General features: G+C 54.9%; 2 protein-coding genes and 2 non-coding genes across 4 annotated transcripts; 2 read left to right on the top strand and 2 right to left on the bottom strand.

The window, feature by feature from the left end:
• The first annotated feature begins 7124 nt into the window (after nucleotides 1-7124).
• LOC101912103 (C-C motif chemokine 4-like) lies at nucleotides 7125-9055 on the top strand. Its single transcript, XM_005236112.3, has 3 exons — nucleotides 7125-7583; nucleotides 8080-8191; nucleotides 8571-9055. The coding sequence occupies exons 1-3, from the start codon at nucleotides 7511-7513 to the stop codon at nucleotides 8656-8658; spliced, it is 273 nt and encodes a 90-aa protein (XP_005236169.1). The 5' UTR covers nucleotides 7125-7510; the 3' UTR covers nucleotides 8659-9055.
• Nucleotides 9056-15389: 6334 nt separating this feature from the next.
• On the bottom strand, nucleotides 15390-17505 carry LOC101912275 (C-C motif chemokine 5-like). Its single transcript, XM_005236113.4, has 3 exons — nucleotides 17235-17505; nucleotides 16644-16755; nucleotides 15390-16030 (listed from the first exon to the last, which is right to left on the bottom strand). Exons 1-3 carry the CDS (start codon nucleotides 17305-17307, stop codon nucleotides 15943-15945), a joined length of 273 nt encoding a protein of 90 aa, XP_005236170.1. The 5' UTR covers nucleotides 17308-17505; the 3' UTR covers nucleotides 15390-15942.
• Nucleotides 17506-21787: 4282 nt separating this feature from the next.
• TRNAE-CUC (transfer RNA glutamic acid (anticodon CUC)) lies at nucleotides 21788-21859 on the top strand. Its single transcript has one exon. It is a non-coding gene; the product is annotated as a tRNA-Glu (tRNA).
• Nucleotides 21860-22257: 398 nt separating this feature from the next.
• On the bottom strand, nucleotides 22258-22339 carry TRNAS-UGA (transfer RNA serine (anticodon UGA)). Its single transcript has one exon. It is a non-coding gene; the product is annotated as a tRNA-Ser (tRNA).

The following is a 22339-nucleotide window of genomic DNA, read 5'->3' as shown; positions in this document are numbered from 1 at the left end:
GTTGGGAGCCGTGGTGGTGCACCTGCCCCTCACCGAGGCTGGGAAGGGCAGATCTATCCTGTGGAGTGAATGTGGCTCTTGCCAAGTTGAGCATCACCTCCTTCTTTGCCACATCATGGCCAGTTTGGTCCCCTCTCCATCCTTCCCTTTGCTATTTGCGGAGAGAAGCACCTCACAGGCTCACTATTCAGTTCAGACCTCACTCCCCTCTCCCCTTGTCAGCTTGGTTGTCCCCAGATATCCTGGGAGGATGAGAAGAGAGCCTGCCTCCGTAGGCAGCGCACCCGGCCAGGCAGGAGGTGGGAACTCGGACACCAGCTGGACCAGAAATCATCTCTGAGCTTGTGTCAGCTTACTTGGCTCCTCTGTCTGGCTGTTCAGGGAATATAACGTAAGAGCATGCTTTGCCTCTGAGCTATCCCCTGTGATTGTACCTTCAAGCATTCCTGGGTCATGTCTTGAGACCTGCCGCCTACCGCCGTCTGGTCCTGTCCTGCTCCCAAGGCACATGGTGTGACTAGCGCAGGCAGGTGAAATACCATTTATGGTGCAGAAATGGTCTGATAAAAAATGAGTTTCGTTAAAACAGAAGAATTAGTTGGAAATCCGCACTGATTATTCAGATGTTTTCAATGAGGCATCTGAAAACCTCCATGCCTTTATGTTTTCGTCAGCAAGCAGATGCCAAATTATTTTGTACTGGTAGAGACTATTTTTTTTAATTAATACATTATTTTTTTCTTAGTTTAGCTGAGTCAGTTTAGGATCAGTTTAGCCTACATAATGTGTGTTACAGGTAAGGGCTGAAATTTTTCTACTGCTGAAAGGCGAAAACAACCCCAAAGTCAGGGTATTTGCTTCCCAGGGGGTCTGTTTTTACCTTAGAAATCTGACAAAAGCCCCTACCCTGCCAGCTCTGCAGGCTGGACAGAGGTGGGAAGCTATAGGCACATCAGTGAGCCCTGGGATGTTGCAACTCGCAACTAAAAAGTGTTCTCTTACCCACTCCCCCACATCCAAGTCATGATGAAATGAGAAAGTAATTTCTTCTAGCTCTTTCACCTTTTAGAAAGAGAGGATGCTGTGTGTCTCAGACGAAGGACCATCTAACCTGGGAGATGCTCTGAGGTGGGGAGATGGCCGCAGAAGAGTTGCCAAAGTGGGCTGGAGCATCTCAGGGGAATTTAGGCTCATAGCACAGCAAAATGGTGGTGTAAGATGGAAATTTTCCCAGCGTGGCTCCAGGTGGTTTCAGGATTCACGGCCCAGGCTGTGCCCTACCCTTGCCCCCGCTGCCAGCACGCAGTGCTCGGAGCCAGCAGGACAGGCCGTCCAAAGCAGCCTGGCTGGTGGTGCACTGATCTACACAGAGGGATACGATAGAGCTTTTCTGCAAGCCCCCCAAGAATCCCAGGAGAAAGTGCTAAGTAAAGCAAATGCCCAAAATAGATTTGGTGATAGTAGAAATAGGGAAATTCTCAATCTTGAATGAAAGGGGAACCCTGAAAAAATGGTGAGACTGGCTGATGTAAGTTGCTATTTATAGCAGGTTTTAGTGCTGAGGAGTCAGGATTCATTCAGAAAAGGAAGTACTTCAAAATGTCCAGTGTTCAGAAACTGCCTCTGGGACAAGCTCCGCTTCCACCTGCAGCAGCCTCCAGCCTGCCCTGCTCAGAGCTCAGGCGCTAGTGACTTTCCATTAGTGTACAGAAACTTTACCCCCACCATTCTTGACATTTCTGGAGAAATACTGGAATTTTTAAGATGATGTCACGTCCTGGAACTGGCTCCATGCAGAACCTGAGCCTGTGGGAGTGACTGGGAACCATCTGTCCCCACCGTGGTGGGTGAAGGGGAGAGCACGGCCACACCGGGCAGATGGTGTGAGCGAGTGGCCACCGCCGTCTGCATTGCACAAGAGACCCGTTTGTGTTTCCCTGAAATCCTGTCATGCCAGGAAGATGTTTGTAGCTGATAAGAAAAAACGCCTCTTGTTAAAGGTTCAGTCTTTCTCCAGCAAGAGCATTTTCTGAAAAAAATACCCCAAGCAATGCTATCACTTTCTAATGACAGATGCCTCATTTTTCCTGGCCTTTCCTTTGAAGCAAATCAAACCAAAGAAAATTAACTGGACTGTATGTCAATGCAAATTAAAATTAAATTAAAAAGCCTCCTTGCTCCATACCCCTCTCCATCCTTCACATGAAAGGAAATGAAAGAAACAGGGAAAACTTGAGTTTTAGCAATTTTTGAGTCTGCTCCTGGTTCACCCCGACTGCAGCTTCAGGGGCTGGGGCGCACCCGACCCGCGCCCCCCAGCATCCCTCAGACCCTGCAAATGCCTGGGGGGACCAGATGACGTGTCTGCTGGGGCTGCATCCTCTGCCCCGGAGGACAGCCCACCTCACTCAGATCTTTGGTGAGTCCTCCAAGAAGAGCAAGAAAAACGAGGCTGAAAATTCAGAGCTCTGCTGGGATGAAAAACAAAACCAGTTTATAAATGAGCCAACTGGGCCTTGTGTGTTCATCGTAATCAAGCAAAAAGGAAAAGAAGCAAGCCACAAACTGATTATTTTCATTTTCATTAGTGGTCCTGGAGCCAAGCTCTCCAGGGGGTTTAGGTGGGCCAACTGCAGGTGGCTGCAGAGCACTGGGTGGCTGGCTGCACCCCATGAGTGTGTCAGGGATGGTGGTGCACCATGACCCTCCTCTGCTCATGGAGGGGGCTGAGACCAGGGTTAACCTTTAAGCTTGTGTCAGGGCCACTGCCACAGCTGAGGAACTTCTGTAATGTGTGGCCCTTGGACCTTCTGAAGACCCCGTGTCCACGTGCTGCACCTGCTGGCAGGGATGTGTGTGTTGTTGGTGCCGCCGCCAGCACTGACGGGATGTAGGAAACTCCACGGGAGGTGTGAACCCTGTGTTTCCACAGCGAGGTGTGAGCTTTCCAGCTGCAGTGGTCACACGCACAGACCGGCAGTGGGGCTCGGATGTTTACTAGCCTCATGATTTATTTTGGGTTTGTTGCAAGGCTGCAAACCACTTCCCATGTGTGGAGGCTGTTTGTAGGTTAGGGAGCGCTGCAGCATCTTTCTGAAGTGCAGGTCCTGCACCCTGTGATGTTGGAGGCTTTGCTACCCCAGATGGGTTTGTGCCCATCAAAAGGGCCATTGTCTGGCCGCCTGGGCCAGCACGGGCTCTGCCTGGCACCCGTGTCCCCTGGGAAAGGGGAGGTCTGGGGCAGCCCTGGCACCGGCGTGCCTCGGCCCTGCAGCCTCCCCACGCGGCATCCTGCATCCCTCCCACACCACGCAGTGAGGTGCAGCTGCAGGAGGGACTTGCTGGGGATGGTTTGAGTGGGAGAGGAGGGGAACCAGGCTCGGCCAGGCAGCACCCTTGCCCCAGGCTGCAAGTAGAGGAACAGGGCTGTGACCCTCAGGGCACTGCACCTCTGCCACAGGCGAACCCCCAGCTCCTCCACACAGAGCACCCCACACCCCAGAGCTTGTGCCCGCTTGTGGGCTCGTGGGCAAGCGGAGCAGATGGCTAGCAGGAGTGACAGGGATGGGAACATATCCCTTCACGTGCTCCAAGTTCCTTCTGAGGGTGCTGCGGCGCCAGGGCTGGAATGGTGCAGCCCCCACGGGTGGGCTGTGTCCCCAGGGGAAGGCAGACAAGGGGACATCAGCCTGGGGACAACCCCCACCATCGCCCATGAGTGAAGTATCCTGCACCCCTCTGCCCTGGGGGGGGATGTGCTTTGTGACCTGTGGCTCTTGGTGAGGGCAGGATTTCAGGGGGGCCCGAAGGAGTCCCAGAGCCTCTGGGCTAATCCTTGTCACCACCTATCCCAGGGCATGAAGACAGCACCCACCATAACAGCCTTCCCTACGGTTTTCCTCTTTGAATAATTTTAGCTTACTTTTTCTACTCTGCCTGCACCCAAACAAGTCTCGTGCCCGTCTGGGTGAGGCTAAACTTTTAAAACTGGCTCATTTCCAGGAACAATAAAGGAAGCTTGAGAGAGGTCAGCTTAGAAATACTCAATCTGCACGGACTGTGACAGAAGAGGGCTCCGGGGTTTGAGAAGCAAAAAGCAGTGTACAGAGACAGAAAACTGAAAATGGAAGGTGGCCTCGGGGGGTGGTGAGGGAGCAGAGGGCAGCCTGGCGGGGGTGTGCAGCTGAGCTTGCAGCCGGGGGCTCGGCGCTGGAGCCCAGTGCAGGGGGTCAGTGCAGGGAAGCAGCTGGGAGAGCAGCCCCCATCCAGGTGGCTTCTCAGCACCCCAGGGAAAACAACATCCCAGCTGACAAAGGGCAGTTTTGTAAGCGTAGTGGGTTTGTGCTGATGACACAACCAAGCGATCGCAGCTGCAGCAGCTCTTTGCAGACCCTCCTCCTCCAGCTCCGTCAAATTCGTTAGCAGTAAATGATGGCTCCCATCCTTCCACGGACCATCTCAGGGCTTCCCGACAGAGGACAGAGCTGCTTGACACAGATCACATCACACCCCCATCACACCCCCATCACACCTCCATGCAGCAAGTGGGACAGCACCGTGTGCACCGCCAGCCCTGCGGCTCGCTGCTTGCCGGCAGCAGGCTGGAGAGCAGAAACTGTGAAGTTCCCATTATCAAAGCTGTCTCTGGCTGGCATTAGCCACAAAGCTGCATTCTGCAGCCACAACCTTCCTCACCCGGCAATGCGGCGCCGGCCACCAGCATTTGTCATTTCCCCCTGCACACTCTGGCATGTGAGTTGCAAGCACAGGGGAACATAAAACTCCCACTGTTGGTTTCTGCATGATTTATTTCCATGGCAAAAAGCCAGAATTTGGTTTTGCTCTGCAGCAAGTCAACCAAAAGCTGGAGCTGCTTCGTCTTCTGTCGTGCACCTCTGCCCAGAGCTCTCAGACTTGCGCAGGGAAAGCAGAGCTGGTCCTGCCAGGGCTCGCTGTCAGTCCGGGGGAATCCAGCACTTCCTTCGATGCCCGTGTGAGAACTCAGTCTTTGGCCCCAGTAAAAGTGCACTCTTGGGCGCTCTGCTGGTGTCTGCCCAGTTGCAGGGTGAGCCTGCAGCCTGGCACAGCCCATGGCACCAGTGGCCTGGGTGGCCGTGTTGGGAAGCAGGAGTGCAAACGGGATCCACCCTGGGAGGGCAAGCGTGGGGAGGAGCAGGTCACCACATACCTCGGGGGCCCTGAACCTTCTTTCTGTCCCTGCCAGAGGCAAGTTGTGAAGGACGGTGTCTCCACTGCTCTCACTTGCAGCACCATGGTAGCCAAGCAGGGGATTTGTACTTCTGGGGATGAAAATCCAGATCCAGGCCTGGGAGCTTGAGCATCATCTCTACACTGGAAGGGGCTTCGACTCCAGCTGCAGCCCCAGGCTGTGGCAGGATGTCAGGAAGCCTCAGGTCACCCACTCCCTGCAGAGCTGCTGCTCTGCCCTGCTCCCCAGCAGGAGCTGCCCGGAGCCGGAGACCTGCCAAGGCTCAAAAGTTTCTCCCACGCCAGGCAGGTTCTCCACTACTCACTTCTCAGCAGAAAATCCATCTTGTACTCAAAGGAGCTTTTGTAGGGACCAGTTCAGGATGGTAAAATGTCTCAGGTATGGCAAACCACCTCTTCCAGCGAACTCCCTGCTCCCCCAGGGATTGAGGTTGAGGTGGCAAAAGACCCTCCTGCCTGCAAAGACCCTCCAAAGAAGGGTGAGATCCTGCCCTCTGATCCCTTCGTGGAAGCCTGTGACTGTTAAGGTGACTGAGTAGTTAGACGCCTCACCAACCTGGTAGCCTTCAGAGATGAGGTGGCTGGCCAGGTAGATGGGGTCAGAGGGATGAGTGGATGTTGCTTCTTTTGGCTTCAGTAAGGCTGCCGTAACATCCTCACAGGCAAACTGATAAAGTACGGATTAGATATAAATGGCAGTGAGAAGGATGGAGAACTGGCTGAGCAGCTGGGCTTGGAGGGCTGTGGTCCACGGCACAAGTCCAGCTGGAAGCCAGTCGCCAGTGGAGAACCCCAGGGATCGATACTGGGACCACTACTCTTTAATATCTTGATGACCCAGATGATGTGTCAGAGTGCACCCTCAGCAGGTTTGCAGATGACACAAAGCTGGGAGGAGTGGCTGACACACCAGAGGGGCATGCTGCCATTCAGAGGGTCTTTGTCCGGCTGGAGGAATGGGCTGACAAAAACCTCATGAAGTCCAACAAGGAGAAGTGCCAAGCCCTGCCCTGGGATGGAACACCTCCAGGCACCAGTATGCGCTGGTGCTGACCAGCTGGAAAGCAGCTTGGCATGAAAGGACCTGGGGCTCCTGGTGGATACCAAACTGGACATGAGTGGCAATGTGCCCTTGCCACACAGGAGATCAACAGGCTCTCAGGCTGGATGAGGAGAAGTGTTTCCAGCAGGTCAAGGAAGGTGACCCTTCCCCTGTGCTCAGCACTGGTAAGGCCAATCCTGGAGTGCTGGGTCCAGTTCTGGGCTTCCCAGTTCAAGAGGGACAGGGAACTACTGGGGAGGACCCAGTGAAGGGCCATGAAGATGATGAAGGGACAGGAGCATCTCTCCTAGGAAGAGAGGCAGAGAGAGCTGGGACCGTTCTTCTGGAGAAGAAATGGCCCAGGGAGATCTTGTCAACTTGCCTGTGGGGACCAAAGCAGACGGAGCCCAGCTCTTCTCAGTGGTGGCCAGGGACAGGAAAAGAGGCAACTGGAAATTCTATTTAAACACCAGATAAAACTTTGTTACTGAACACTGAAGGAAGTTGCCCAGAGAGGTTTGGAATGTCCATCCCTGGAGATACTCAAAGCCCATCCAGGCATGGTCCTGCGCAGCCTTCCCAGCTGAGCCCACTTTGAGCAGGGGCTGGACTGGACGATCTCCAGGGGTGCCTCCAGCCTCAGCTCCTCGCTGGCCCACTTTACGCCAAGCACAGCAGAGCCAGTGCAGGCAGAGCACTTTGGGTAGCGCAGAGCCCGCAGTCCGGCCACCTCTCAGCCCCACATGCTGCAGTTTAACAACCTTTAATAAACACCCTATACACAGCAGCACGAGCGTGCTTTGGACCTTGCCTGATTTTTTTTCCCCAGAGTTGCCTAATCTTAGGCAAACATTGTGTCTTGCTATACAGACTCACAGGGAAAATCCCTGCTGTAGTTCAGATAAATAGTTTTCCTCTTTGTGGCCATGCCACTTGGCACATTTTAGTTTCCTTTTGATTTGCTAAAATCGAAAATGAATGCCGAGTAAGAGCTCAGTATACTTGGCTCCAATGTGAACTATATCCCATTCTTTCTGATTACTTTTTTTTCCCCCTAATTCCCTTTGGCTATTTCATTTTCATGACATCCTCTGTCATCATTCTGGAATTTCCATTCGGGCTTCTCCTGACTGCCTCCAGGACTCTCTGTTAAAAGGGAGCTGAATCCATCTGCTGCAGTCTGAGCTGCATCTGCCAGAGCTCCTGGTCCTGCGCCGACTGCCCTCACCCAACGGGAAGATGAAGGTCTCTCCAGCCATTTTTGCTCTTCTCCTCATCACAGCCTCTTGCTCCCAAACTTTCTGTGGCCCAGGTGAGTCCTGCTTTTTTGTTTATGAAGGAAAGACAGATTTGAATCTGGCGGATAACTGGGAATTTTTCAGTATTTGTACCACTCTCCACTCTGCACTGAGATCAGCTATGTGTAGGAACCCCAGAATTAGAAAACCATCCATCCATCCATCCATCCATCCATCCATCCATTCATCCATCCATCCGTCCCTTATCCATCCATCCTGCACCTGGAGTACTTATTCCTGGTTATAGTGTAGGGACTTTAGTCTCTGCCCTGGGGCTGGGGGAGGTGGGAAACAAAGCTCTGAGCAATGACTGGGTGGGAATGTCCCCCAGTACCTGACAGTACTCTTCCTGGCATTGGACTGGATGATCCCCAATGTCCATTTCAGTCTTAATTATTCTCTTATTCCTCCCTCCCTTCCCTGCCAGCATGGCTCCCTGAGCTGATGGGCTGTTTGCTCCCAATGCACAGCCCAGCATGTGCTCACATGGTCTCTCCTTGCCTCCTCCAGCTGGATCTGACCTCCCAGTCTGCTGCTTCTCTTACACATCCCGCAAGCTCCCGCAGAAGCTCATCTTGCGCTATTATAGCACCAGCACCAGCTGCACCCTGCCGGCCATCGTGTAAGTACCAGAGCTGACTCCTGGGTGCAGACATGCTGGGGCGATGTGGGGGCAGCCATGGTGGGAGCTGCGTGGGAGAGTGACCAGCTCTGCAGGGTGGCTGTGGGCATAGGGGTCTGTGGGAACAGAGCAAGGGGAAAGGACTTACACAGAGACTGCCAGGGATGCTCTTGTGGGGACTCCCAGGGATGCTCCTGCAGGAGTCAAGGAGGCAGTGTGCGAAAAGGGATGGGAGTGAGGGAAGTCAAAGTGAGCTCCTGGTTTCAGCATCAGCTTAGCACACAGGGGAGAACCTTTTGCAACACCCCAAAGCTGGGATCCAGGGTCCCCTGGGATGCAGGTCTGAGCAGAGATCTAATGTCTCATCCCTGTTCCACAGGTTCATCACAAAGAAAGGCCGCCAGGTCTGTGCAAATCCTAGTGACACCTGGGTTCAAAGTTACCTACAAAACTTGGACCAGAACTGAGCAAAGCAAGATGGCAAGCGTAGTGTTATCCTGAGCTCCTGCAATGGAGCAGGACACTAGGGCAGGAGGAGGTAGAAGAGCCCACGTCAGCTGCCGGCGGCCCTGGGGACTGCTGGAAGGTCACCGCGAGGCACCTCCTGCTGCGGTGCTGCTACTCGTCCTCAGCTTGCACTGACCAGTCTGCAACCTCATCCCTCTGCCCTGGCACCTCCGCCTGTGGCCTGGAAAGGCTCATGGGACTGTATCTCTATTGTTATATTATTTCAAATTATTTAAGAAGTTATCCTATGGGACAGGCATTACTTCTGTGGATAATAATGCTATTTATGAGAGGGTGGCTCAGAGTCTCAGTGTTGGATGATGGGTGGCTATGGCTTTTGTGTGTGAAATCATGATTCTGGAGAATAAAGTATTTGGACAAAATCTCTTACTTTTTTCCTTTTATGTGCCTCTGAGTGGTGTTCACCAACACAGAGACAGAACTTCACCCTGATCCTATCTGCACACTCTGTATGGCATGTGGTGATGGGAAATGGTTTGAGGCAAAACCATAACATTTCCATACTGCAGACATATGAACATTCTCTGACACCTCATTCCCCCACCACATACACCCCTGCCTCCCACATCTTTTAAAGAATTAGATGTGTTTGTACACACATATGGGCCTTTTACATATAAGAATATGTTCTCCGCACACCACAGCATGTTCCATATGCTCTTTTGCTATGCCCAGGCCCACACGCTGCACCCCAAAGTGGTCCCTGGGCACACTGTGTGTGCAATAGGGTGGTGATAGGACATGTCACTCTAAGAGGTAAAATACCACCAGAGGTTTTGCAGGGGGAGAGCAGGGAGAGTGGTTCATGGTGGGATGGGAGGAAGCAGAGGGCAGGGAGCTACCATGGTGCTGAGGCTGCCCTGGGAGCTGGCAGGTACCTGGGGCTCATGAGCTGCTCATCCACACTTGTGCCAAGGGTGCTGAAGCACAGATCAGGGCAAATTCCTGCCCATACCCACCCCTGCTAGCCATTTCTTTCAGCTAAGCATCAGTGTTTCCTAGCACAGAGCCCGCAGGCATCCACATGCACGCTGTCGGCAGCCCTGCAGCTCCTCTCCTCATATGTGTCTGTTCCTCTGAGGCATCACTGCATCTCTGCCTGCCAGCTGCCCTGTGCTGCTGGGTCCTGCCAAGCCCGGCAGTGCTGCCTGGAGAGGGGCAGGGACCCCAACTTTCTTTCTGACCCCCCTAATGGGGGTTGTTCCTCACTTTGCCACCTGTAAAACAAAGGGAAGGGTTCAGCTATGCTGCAGGGGCAAAACAGCCACCAGCAAACCTGCTGCAGTCATTCCCAGGATGCAGCTTTGCATGGGAACATGAATAGGAGGTAGCAGGTCTGAAGGGTAAAAGCACAGGGCTGGGCACAGCTGGCCCATCGGAATCGTGCTCAGCACTCCTTTGCTTCTGCACATGGAGAAGAAATGCTCCCAACAGCATGGTCACCCAGAGCTGGCCTGGCTTTGCAGCCATCCCATTCTTCTTAATGCAAAAAAAGCCTTTCTGTTATTGTCTCATCTTCTTCCTGCAGCTATAGATCAGATTTGGCAACCCTGAGGCTGGGAAAACACCTTCATGTTGTCTCGTGATTTCCCTCTAGTCTTGTGTTTTCCAGGCTGGAAAGATGGCTGCAGGAAGGCAAGCTCATGGGAAATCCAAGGAGTAGCATCCCAGCAAAGGGCAGGCTCAGCCCAGGTACCATTCTGTGTCCCAGGAGAGGGTGCTGGTGATGGGGGACCATGCAGAGGGCTCCAGCTCTGGATGGCTCCTGACCGCTCTGCTGGGAGGGTGATTTAGGAAAGGCACAGGCTCTCGCTCATCCCGCAGGGTCCCTGTGCTCTCCTGGCACGGTGTGGTGCTGGTGGAGAGGGTCAGATCAGGTCCAAGCAGGGACAAAGTGGGTCAGCATGTCTGCAAAAATCTTGTCCCACTCTAAGCCAGGGTTTACCATTGTCAGGGAGAGACAAAAATCTGCAGAGGGATGTATCCTGAGCAGGGCTTCCCAGCTGTGCCATGAAACGTGGGAGCAGAGAGTGGCCACTGCGTGGTGGGGTGGATGGGCAGGAGCTGCTGCCCATGGGTGGGCAGGTGAGGACCCCGGGAAGGGGTGCTGGGGGTCTCCTCTAGCCCTGAGGGCATCCCGCCTGCATGCTCTGTCGCCTTTAGTGCTGAGGAGCTGAGTTTGGTGCTGCAGAGGGAAACTGGTGCCTGATGTGGGGCTCCGTGTGCTGCGAGGGGGTGGAGGGTGGATGTCGCGGTGAAAGAGAATGCTGCAGGGGGTCTGAGGTTTGCCCCAGGCCCGGGGTGCGGGGGGCAGGCTGGGGAGCCTGCAGGACTCGGCTGCAGCTGGCTCTTCTCCGGACAGTCCCTGGCCTGGAGCCCGGGCTCACGAGGGAATTTCCCTTTCCAGCCTTCCCAGTTTTGGTTTCCTTTCTGCAGCTCCAGCCGCAGCAGCCAAGCCAGCCCGCTCCCCGAGCCCCTTCCCCCCAGCCCAGCCCGTCTGCCCTGGCAGGAGCCAGGCACGGTGCGGACAGGTCCCTCCGCACGGGACCGTGGCCACCCAGCCCAGGCTCCCGGGGTAAGAGCACAGGGGAAATCATGGCCCCAGGGGTCAACCGTGCCGCCAGCAGCCTTCCCGCAGCCTGCTGCCAGCTCTGGGCAGGGGAGGGCAGCCAGGAGGGGACACCTGGACAAGCAGGAGAGCTGCCGTGGGGAGAGGTACTGCTGAATCCAGGGGATGCATCAGCTGCTCTTGATGGTCCTGTCTTGAGGCTTGGGGCAGTGCCAGCCCTTTCTTGCCTGCTGCACAGAAATCTGTGTGCCTCTGTGGCCAGAGGGCCAGCTCTGGGTGACCATGCTGTTGGGAGCATTTCTTCTCCATGTGCAGAAGCAAAGGAGTGCTGAGCACGGTTCCGATGGGCCAGCTGTGCCCAGCCCTGTGCTTTTACCCTTCAGACCTGCTACCTCCTATTCATGTTCCCATGCAAAGCTGCATCCTGGGAATGACTGCAGCAGGTTTGCTGGTGGCTGTTTTGCCCCTGCAGCATAGCTGAACCCTTCCCTTTGTTTTACAGGTGGCAAAGTGAGGAACAACCCCCATTAGGGGGGTCAGAAAGAAAGTTGGGGTCCCTGCCCTTCTCCAGGGGCATCTGTGCTGCAAAATGGGGCGCGAGTTGGGATGGCTGCAAGTGGGACATGGGCACAAACGATTATGGAGCCATGTATTGGGTCTCAAGACACAAGTCAGGACTCAGCAAGGCCAAGTGGTCCACCAGCCAGATCTGAACTGAAGGAATGAGAGTCCAGCAGAGAGGCAAGAGAAGAGTTCAGTTCCCCAATTGTCTGCTGGAAGGTGACCACCACCCAGCCATCAGGCTTCTCATGTGCTGACAGAGGTGGACAAAAGCCAAGGCCAGCTGCTCCCATGGGACTGGCAGGTTGACTCTGCTGGACCCCATGATCCAGGGGTATCCTGGTCCTCCTCCCTGCCTGCGGGAGCCAGCAGTGAGTTGAGGCAGAGCCAGGAGTCTGGCCCAGGGTCCTTCTCTGGTTTCTCAGCAGCTGCCCTTGGCTGGATGCCTCCACACCAGACAACGGTCGCAAAAAGGACATTCCCCAGCCCTGGTGTGACTCAGTATAGCTCCGTGGTGGTGCATCCCTTCCCCACCACAAAGGTTTCCTGGTCCTCCCCACTTCCCACCTTCATCACCAGGAAGGAACATCAGGCCTGTGCTGACCCTGATGCCAGCTGGGTGAAGGCACTTTTGAGCATTTTGGGGGCACACTGAGATGGCCACCCCTGCCTGGTCCTCCAGAGCTCCAGCTCTGGCCGCAGGGAGCCCAGGGCCAGTCCCAGCTTCTTTCACTCTTCTTGCAAAGGAATGATTTTGATGTAGTGGACTGCTTGCCTCCTGCTTGTCACAGTCCTGTGGGCAGGGAAGTGGAACGTGTGGCCCCAACAGGGAGTCTGGGTCCCATCAGCCCACCTTGCCCAGCCTGGCTCTACAAAGGCACTGTGCCTCAGTTCCCCCATCTGTAAGCGAGGGATAGCAATGCTTAAAAGCTTTCTGTGAAGTGCTCAAGGAGCCATTGTATGAAAGCAAACCGCCATGAGCACTGTTTGATTACTCTCAGGGAGACCTGTCTGATTTTATACCCCTCCCCTGCTTCCCTCCTCTGCCGGGCTGTGCCGCAGGGTCCCCCTTGCCTCCTGTCCCAGTGGGCTGTGCCACAGCTGCTTTGCAGGGATGCAGAACAGAACCTTGTACCTCTCCCCTCCCGCTGAGCTGCCTGCCCAGCCTGCAGAGCATTTGGGCTCCTTTGAGAGCTACTCAGGGTCATCTCTCTTCTGCCTTGAGGGAAGGGGCATTTCAGGTGTGCTGCTGCATATTAGCAATTTTCAACCTTATTCTGTAGACGTGGTTTCACACTGTCTTTAAGGGGTAAAGCTTTCTGCTCATAATGCCTGTCTCCATTGCTGAGCTTGGATATCGATGAACATCCTCCCTGATGATGAAGGCTACCCCTTCCCACCCACCCCCAGCAGAGTGGTCCTTCTGGGACAACAAATCCTGCTGTCCACAGCCCAGAGCCCTGGATGCACAGGGGAAGGTGTGGGGAACCAGCCAGGAGCCTGCTGTGAGCCCCAGTTTGGGATGGAGCTGGGCCCTGGCTCCCTGTGGACCACACGGTCCCCCGTCTCCTCCTGCCAGGCCTTTTGTTCACTCTGCAAGGCTGCTGTCAGGGTGAGATGTGGGGCAGCACCCCGGGGCCTCAGCCCCTGTGCCTGTAAATCCCACTGACCCCACAAGGCTCTTCCCATCCCTAAGCACCGCGCTACCTTCCTTTGCTGCATTGTCCCTCTCCCTCCTTTGCCCCTGTCCTCTGCTCCCAGCCTCCCAACTTCCTGCCTCTTTTCTTTCTGCATTTTCTTGATGCCCTGCTGACCTCTTCACCTCAGGGTGCCCTGCACCCAGCCCTCATCACCCACCTCCACTCCCCTACACCTTTCCTCCCCATCCCCAAGGACAGCCACCCTCTTCTGCCTGGGGCTGTGCTGCCCTGTGCTCCATCACCAAGGATGTGGGACTTCCTCCATCCCTGGGACCCCTCCATCTCTCAGCACCCGGGCAGCATGCAGGCGTGTGCCCTGCTAGGATTCACAGACAAGATCTGTTCAGGTTATGGTACCGGCTCTTGGTGCACAGACGCCTCAGGGCTCTCTCCACTGTCTGCTCTCACTGCAAGGATGCTCTGCCAGCTCAGCTTGGCAGAGCAGGGTCCACCAGAGCTGCAAAGGCCCCTTTCTGACCCTGGCTTCATGGCTAGGGGAGCCCCCTCCTCTCTGAGAACCCTCATCCTGGGCACTGAGACCCTCCCCTGTGCCCTTGGGCTCTGCGAGGCCTCTGCACCTACTCTGCACACACACAGTCAGCTGCTCCTGGGAATCGTCCCCGTCTGCAGAGAGCCCCAGGAGCAGCAGGTGAGAGCTGTGGCCTTGGCTCCTGCCAGAAACAGAGACTTTGAGACAGTTAATAAGGAACTGCAATAGGAAATGCTGGTTAATAAACAGGGAGACCTGTGGAGAGGTGGTGATGAGCAACGAGAGAAAAGGAGACAACCTGAACACTTGCGTGTTCAACATTCAACAACATGAACCCTGTGGCACCAGTGGGCTTGGGGGTGTTTTACAGACACTATAACTCACAGATTTGCTTGCCTCTAGTTATGGGGGTTCATTTGTTGCTAGCAGTGAGGGGGACCTGAGAAATTACTCCCAGGGGTGATGAATGGCTCATTTTGTGATGGAAGATGTCCTGGGAGGTGAAGAGCTGACATGCACAAGATGCCAGGTAGGGGTACTCTCAGCCAAGGGACAATACAAAAATTTCTGAGCTTTTGCTTCAGACAGCTCTGATGGAGACAGGCCAGCGAGCAAAGGTCCCCACGTCCTGCCAGCACAGCTTCAGTGGCAAGAAGGTCACACCCAGCAGTTTCATTCTCTGCCCACAAAGATATCAGCTAGTTTTAAATGCAAACCATAAGCTGATAAAGTGCTTTCGTCGATTTTACTTGGTGCAAAAGATCTCTTGTGATTTTTTAAAGGAAATTCAGGTTTCCTTCCCAAAGCAGCTGATGACCAGCAGATAATTGGTGCCTGTCCTTTGCAGTAACACACTAACAGAGTACCCAGAGCCGAGCACAGCTCAGGCTTCGTTCCCAGAAGAGCCTGTGCTGGGGACGTGGTCCTGGCTGGCCAGTTCCTGAGCCACCCTCCTTCCAGCCCACTGCAGAGATGTCGCTGTACCCCTACCTGCTGATTTCCAGGCATCCCTTTGCCAAAGCCACAGTGGCAAATCCCGGGGATCCAGCTCCACCAGCTCCTGCCTTTGGCTACTAATATGACGGGGGGAAAGGGCTGGGGCAGAGGTCTGGCCCCACAGCAGCGCAGAGGCTGGGAGGGAGCAGCCCTGGGGGGTGCTGGGGTGGTGATGGGGCTGCTGCTGCAGTGCCGGGAGCAGGGAGCTGCAGAAGGAAGGTGCAGAAGGGAAGGTTTAAAGGACTAAGAGGGCCGAGGCATTTCCAACGCAGAACTTGGAGTTCTTCCTCTGCCTCTTGCAAAATGGTTGTAGTGGGGTCCCATCAGCCCTGTTTTCCCAGGCGGGAGGGGAACAACCTCTTCCAGAGCTGACACAGAGAGAAAAAAATCTTTATTCTTTGGCACCAGCAAGAGACAGAGTTTTGAGGACAAGGCTGAACGATGTGGTTCCACAATGAGCAGCCTGTAAGTAACCAGCATACCACTTCCTTCGCTCGCGACACAGATCTCAGGCAGAGCAGCTGGCTGGGAGGTCAGCTGGGTTTGCACAACAGCACCCGCACTTAATCCTGACACACCGCTTCCCACAAATAGCCCTGGGGATAAAACCCCCTTCCCATTCTAGCAGTGTAGGCACAAGGAGGGGACAGTTTAGCCACATGTCACACAGCAGGCCATTCCAAGATGGGTCTGCAAGGCCAGGAGGTCCCCAGCATCACAGCTGCCCATATGGGTGGCTAAGTTATCATGGATACATGACATATTTGCAAGACAAAAGGAACTTCAGCGTTCCCAAGGTGGCTCAGCAGGTCCTGGTGCTCAGCAGCAGGATTTCTAGGTCTGTGCCAAGACTGCTGGATGGTATCACAGGACTTCTCCAGGGCATAGACCTCTCAGCTCCCAGAACTCACTGCAGCTCCAGGGCGTTCACGTATTCCTTCACCCACTTGGCATCAGGGTTAGCACAGACCTCCCGGTCCTTCCTGGTGATGAACCTGTCAAGTCAGGCAGGGAGGTGTTACAGTCCCCGAGGGGGACAGGGACATGAGGGCCTCGGGTCACCTCGGGCACATGCCCTGTGGTCAGGGCTAGGTCCCAAGGAGGTCACCTCCCCTCCAGGCTTCCCTCCCACAAACCCCCAAGCATTAGGGGGCTGCAGAGACTGCTGGAACCCAGAGGGCAGGGAGAGATCAAGGTCCCCTGGGAGACCCTCCCCATGCTTAGAGGTTCCTGGCCATGTTCAGTGCAGAGGTGACCCTGGAAGCAGCGCGTGGGTGGCTGGCCCATCAGGTGCAAGTCTTGCAGGTGGCACATTATGTGCATTGTACTCATCACCTTTGGGGGGTCCTGCTGGCCACACAGAGACCCCCATGCACTTTATTCCCAGCACTAGGGTGGTTCAAGGAGACCAAGGAGACCACTTATTTTTCAGCTGGGAAGGATGAGTGTTCATCTGCTGCACATGGGACCTGTGGTAGCTGTCCCCTTCCCTTGCTCCAGGTATGGTTGCTCACAGCACCATGCTCTTGGCCCCACTGGACATGAAGTGAAGAACCCAAAGGCTGGCAAAGCCTTTCCTCAGAGCCCAGTGCAGGAGCTGGTACTTACACAACTGCTGGCTGTGAGCACTTGCTGCTGGTGTAGAAATAATCCTTCACATGACTCTGGGGCAGCTTTCGTAAGGTGTAGCTGAAGCAACACACAGTTGTGTCAGCCCCGACTGGAAGAGATCATGAAAACCAGCATGAGTCTGTCACTCAATGAACTGCACATTCCCCAGCCGAGAGCATGGGCAATCATCCCCTTAATCAGCTGTGGAGCCCTCTTCTCTTCCTCTTTCCCCAGAAAGTTAGCAAGAAATTGCTGTAAACACCAAAGCTTAATTAAAATCGTTGCTAGGATTGCTTGTTACATGTTTTGCAATCACATCCAATGATAAAAACTCCTTCAGTCACCCTGGGGCCACTCTTAAAGCCCAGCAACAAAATCAGGGGAGATGAATCCTAAAAACTTTGATACTTACCATTAAAACTCATCTTGAAGATAAAAGGATGCTAGAAAGGAAGATTAGTCCCAAGAAAGCAGAACTCACACAGGCTTCCAACCTTTGCAGCTAACTTCTTCCAGCTCTGCTTCAAAATTACTGCCAGTCAGAGCAAAAGTCCACCACAAGAGAGCAGAGAAACATGCTGTACTCACATGGAGCAGGAGAGGCCTGAGAAAAGAGGGCAGCAACAAGGATGATGGAGAGGCACACTGTGGAGGCGTTCATTATGGGCAGAGATGAGCTGCAAGGGCAGAGGCAGGACCAGAGCAGATTCCTCCTCTGTCTGATGCAGGGTGCAAGCCCAGTTCTTGCTTTTTATAGGTAGGGTGGACAGCCACACCAGTCCGATTTCAAGGCAAAGACTTGGAGTTTCCAAAACTTAATGGAGATGATGTCACGGCACCTTTGCCTCACCAAAAAAAAAAACAACCAAAAACCAACAGCAAAAAAAAAAACCAACAGAAAAAGGGAAGTAACAGGTCTAGGAAATACCAGAATAGCCTTTGTGTGAGGTGAGGTAAGGCTGAGCGAGTCTGCACCCATGAAGGCTATGCTGACCAAGACAGGATATGAAACCACTCTTGAGGTGCAGGTTCACGCTTAGATTCACCAGCATGACACCAATAGTCATCAAATTCCTCTCAGCATCCTTCTCAAAGGACCAGGAGGACCTCAGCTCGGTCTCCTTTTCAACGACCCAGACATTGAGGACAAAGGTGCTCAGACCCTCAACCCTCAAAACAGTTTGGGGACAGTGCAGGTCCAGGGGGGGTCCTTGCTGCTGTGACTGGGTCTGGGACATGGACAGGGTGGATGCAGGGGGGCAACGTGGGCAGCATGGGCAGCAGGCACGGTCTGAGCTCTACTGCCTGTGCAGGCAGCAAGGATCACCAGCACCCTAGAGACTGCTTGTAGGTCTGGGCTGGCAGTCTTAACACCATAGAACACAAAGTCCTCAACTTCAACAAACAAAAGTTGTACTTCCACTATGGAGCTCGGGACCTCCAAACCCCTCCTAACACACCCCAGCATCAGCCAGTAAGGGGAGGGCTTGCCTGAGAAGCCCAACTGAAGGTCTGACTCTACAAATACTGTTTTCTCCCAGAGCCAAGGGAGAAACACAAGTGCCAGCAAGAGTTTCGTACAAGGTGGGATGGAGAAGGCAGAGTGGGGGGTTCCCCTGGCTGGGGATGTGAGAGACCAGCTCTCGTGCAAATGCGTAGCCCCATGCCCTTGTGCACACTCACAGTCACGGGGCTCATGTTGTGGTCTGCCCAGAGACCCCAGTGCTGCCCTTGCCATGAGGCGATGGGCTCCCTAGGATACCCGCCCAGGGAGCATTTCCCCTTTTTCCAGCTCCCTTTTTTCTGCAACAGGCACCAAATTTGCCAGCTCACAGCCTGTGGTTTCTCTGGGTATTTTCATGCCTGGCTCCCAGCGACAACTGCTGTTCACGAGGCACCACGGGCTCATTTCCCTGGGATTTCCTCGCTGCCCCACAGTCCCAGTAATGCAGTGCTGCTCTGCTCCCACTCTCCTTCCCCCACTACACACACCGCATGGGTCTGCATGGGGCTCTTGGAGACCTCCTTGTGCCTGGGTGTATTGGAGCTGTCTCCCCACAGTGTCCTCTTCACCGCAACGTCCCCACAGGAGGTGGTGGGGAATGGTCCCTGGCTTTCCCAGCTCATTCTCCCAGGAGTCACCCTCATGGGGCTGGGTGTGGTGGTGTCCTGGGGACCCTGAGGACTCCTGCCTTCCAAAGCATGTGAAGGAGCAGGGACTGAACCAAGTGACTGACACCATGAGATTTTCACAAACACGTGATGGTGGCATTTCGGGGCAGCACAGCAGCATGCTAGCTAGTACTTGGGCTTTGTAAGGGACAAAAATCTCAGCTGGAATTTGCCAAGGGACATCCCACTCTCAGAGGTGGGGAGAGTGATTATTCATTGCTACTCCTGTATTGCATGTATCCCAGCATTGCAATTAGCCTATTGCTCTGGCTAGTTTGTGTATGTGTTGCTCATGCCCCATACCCATGTAGGAGTGTAAAGCAAGGCCATGTGTCTCAGCCTCATCTCCTTGCTACAACAGCAATTGCATTTTCTACTGAGCCTTGACCTGTCCCTGCTGCCCCAAGGCTGACCCTGGGTCTGGGACTTCTCTTTTGAGGGAGGACTGCCTGTAGAAAGTAAGTTTTTATATCCCAACCACCTGCCTTGCCCCACGCCCCTGCACACTCCTGGGCTCCAACACAGCTCCTGGGCTGCATCGCTTCCTTGTTGCAGTTTGTGGGGTGGCAGTCGCCCCTCTCCCCTTTGTCTGCCAACACAGACAGGGATCATCTTGCTATGGGACATGCAAGTGAACCTGTTTTGGTGTGCCCAGATCTGCTGACAGAGGAAGGAACTGTTACAATCTATGACAGAATATCTGACAGGTCTAGATAGAGATCTGAGAAACCGCAGAGATATACTGACGCTCCCCCAACCGCAAGGCTGCCAGAGCTCATGCTCCGCTAGAGCTTGTAGGGGCAACTGAAACCATGACATCTGCATATCTTTCTGAAAGCCTCAGCCCAGCACAGTGCTCTCTTGCCCTCACCCAACATGCCCGGCCTTGCCCCTCACTTGGTGGGTTTGGCCCTGTGCAGGGGTTTGGAGGTGTATTCTGCAGCCCTGACCATCACAGCAGAGATGCCAGAGTGTTGGAAAGATGCCAGGCCGTTCATCGTGGCTCCATCCTTGCTCCATGGTGACACTCCTCCCTGCTCTCCTTCCTCCTCGTCCTACTCTGCAGTGCTCCAAAGCCACCTGCTGCCTCCCTTTGCCTTCTCCTGCTCCCTGCAGTGCAGCTCCTCAGGGAGAGGTGGTAGCCAAGGCAGCAGCCAGCGGCTGGGATCCACCAGGCATTGCAGAGAAACCTGGGCAGAGCTGGGGACACCGTGGGGACAGGGGAGCTGGATGCCACATGTCCCACTGCAATCCCTTGGAAGGGTTGCAAGGGGCACCATGCTGGGCTTTGGCTTCAGATGGAAGGAGAGTTGCACTGGCCATTTTTGGGAGCTGTGTGGGAGAAGACAAGCCACAGGGTGGTTTCATCACTGCGTGCACTGGCCCCTGCAAGTCAGAGATATTTTTCTCTCTGTCCATTTACTTCCCCTCCCAACCACACACGACCATCCAAGGAGCACCGGGCCCTCTGCTGTCTTCTGTGGGAAATGTTCCTGGAGCCTTTTCGTTCACGTCCACCTCAGTCGTGGCTCATCCACCTGCTGAGAAGCCCTGCAGTGCTTTCTCCTGCCCCCCAAGTGCAGGGCTGGGGCTCCGTTCCCTGCGCGCAGCCGGGGGCAGGCAGGGCTCCTGCACAGGGGCACCCCCCGGGTGCCATCCCGTGTCACTGCTCGGTCCCCTCAGGCCTGAACCCCGCTGTGCTGGGTGCTGCAGGGGCAGGTGACACTTGTACTGTCATGAGCCCTGGGCCCTCCCTGGGGCTCTTTGCCCTGGGCAGGGGTGCAGGGCTCTGCAGTGCCCTGTTGTGCTGCCCATGCTGGTAGCAAACACCTGCAGCACGGGGGGGGGGGGGGGGGGGGGGCACATTTCAATCCCCTCTCCATCTTTCTATTCAGCAGAAAGCCTCCTTTCTAGGAGGCAAGTGTAGGTGGTAGAGGAGAACTCTGCTTTTGTTTTTGACCCAGCCTGACTTAGCTTCTTTTTTATTTTTTTTAATACAATTTTTTATTAAGTGAAATGTATTCTTACATCTTATTTTCTTAAGTTAAATGTATGGGGCCAAGGACCCAGGCTATATGTAGCAGGCAGGACAAGGGTGGGGGGATCACTGTGGCAGGATGCCCAGGCAACACCAGTGCATTGCTGCCACCCAGCCCCTCCGGCAGCACAACCACCCTGCACGCTGCTAACGAGGGCCGCTTCCTTCTGCAGGGCAAAGGCAAAGTCTCTGGCCCTCAGAAAGACCCTCTGGAAACTGGGATCACCTGCCCTTTGCAGCTCCAGATGAAGTCTCAAAAGATGGCCCCAACTGGCTATTTTCCCTTAGGAAAACAAGATGCAAACATCACTGTAAAACCAGTAGGACCAGGGACTCCAGACACACTCCCTCTGCCAACACAAGGTCTCAGACCCCTGTTTCCCCCGAACAGGGAGGGCTCCGCTGGCAGCCATCAGCCTGTACCTGCTCTGTCCTGCTTCTCCTGAGGCGACTACAGGGAAATCCTGGCTGTGCACTGGGAGTCAGCGTTGTTGTGTCCATGGAACTGGATCACCTGTGCCCAGTGCAATGTGTGTCACGAGAGCCTGGCAATGTACAGCAGCACAAATGGGGTCCGTGCTCCACCATCAGCAGGACTGAACCTCCCTGGTGAACTCCCAGAGGACTGCCAAGTCTTTTATTGAACCATTGGCCATCACTGCCTTCCCCAAATCTGCCTTTGGCGGTGAGCAGAGTCCTGGCATAGCCACCCACTGCTTCCCAGGTCTGGCAGGGATGGGGTCCTCTTGCAGATAGTCTTCCCAATGACACAGCTCTGGAAAGCAGCAGATATCCTTGCAAAGTCCCCTGGAAAGGCTGTGGCATCCCCCCCACCTGGTCATCTTCTTGGGCTGAGGGGCCCAAGAAAGTGCCCTGTCCTGTCAGGGCTTGGTTGGTGACGATCACCAGGTCCACAAGCACCACCACCTCGTCCCTGGTGGTCTAGTGGTCAGGATTCGGCACTCTCACTGCCGCGGCCTGGGTTCGATTCCCAGCCAGGGAAGGGGGTCCTGCAACCACTGCAGGTCTCAGCCTTTTCCTGGGTGGCTGCGCTGCCCTTGAGCAGCTCCGGGGGTTCAGTGTGGTGGTCGGGAGCTCCCACACCCAGTGCATGGGGGCTGGGTCAGGATTGGAGTTTTGGGGGGTGACACCAGCCTCCTGTCCCCTCAATGCCATCAGGCTGTGCCCCCCAGCAGAAAAATACCCCAGGAGGGCAGCCATGGCTGTAGGGAGCAGGGTGACCATGCTGTGTGGGGCGGGCATGCTACCGCAGGAGTTCTTGTGACAAGGAGAGGTGCAGGGCTCTGGGCCCTCTCCTAAAGGTAAGGGGGTCCCTGGGCCGGGGGACAGTGCCAGGTCTGTCCTGGGGACAGGAGGGTGCGGGCTGCCAGTAAAAGCTCCCGCTGTGAGCAGGACTTGAACCTGCGCAGGGAAACCCCATTGGATTTCAAGTCCAACGCCTTCACCGCTCGGCCATCACAGC

Source organism: Falco peregrinus, chromosome 2, assembly GCF_023634155.1.
Source record: "Falco peregrinus isolate bFalPer1 chromosome 2, bFalPer1.pri, whole genome shotgun sequence".
Classification (NCBI taxonomy): domain Eukaryota; kingdom Metazoa; phylum Chordata; class Aves; order Falconiformes; family Falconidae; genus Falco; species Falco peregrinus.
The sequence above is the reverse complement of the archived record's forward strand: the minus strand, read 5'-3'. Positions and strand labels throughout refer to the sequence as shown.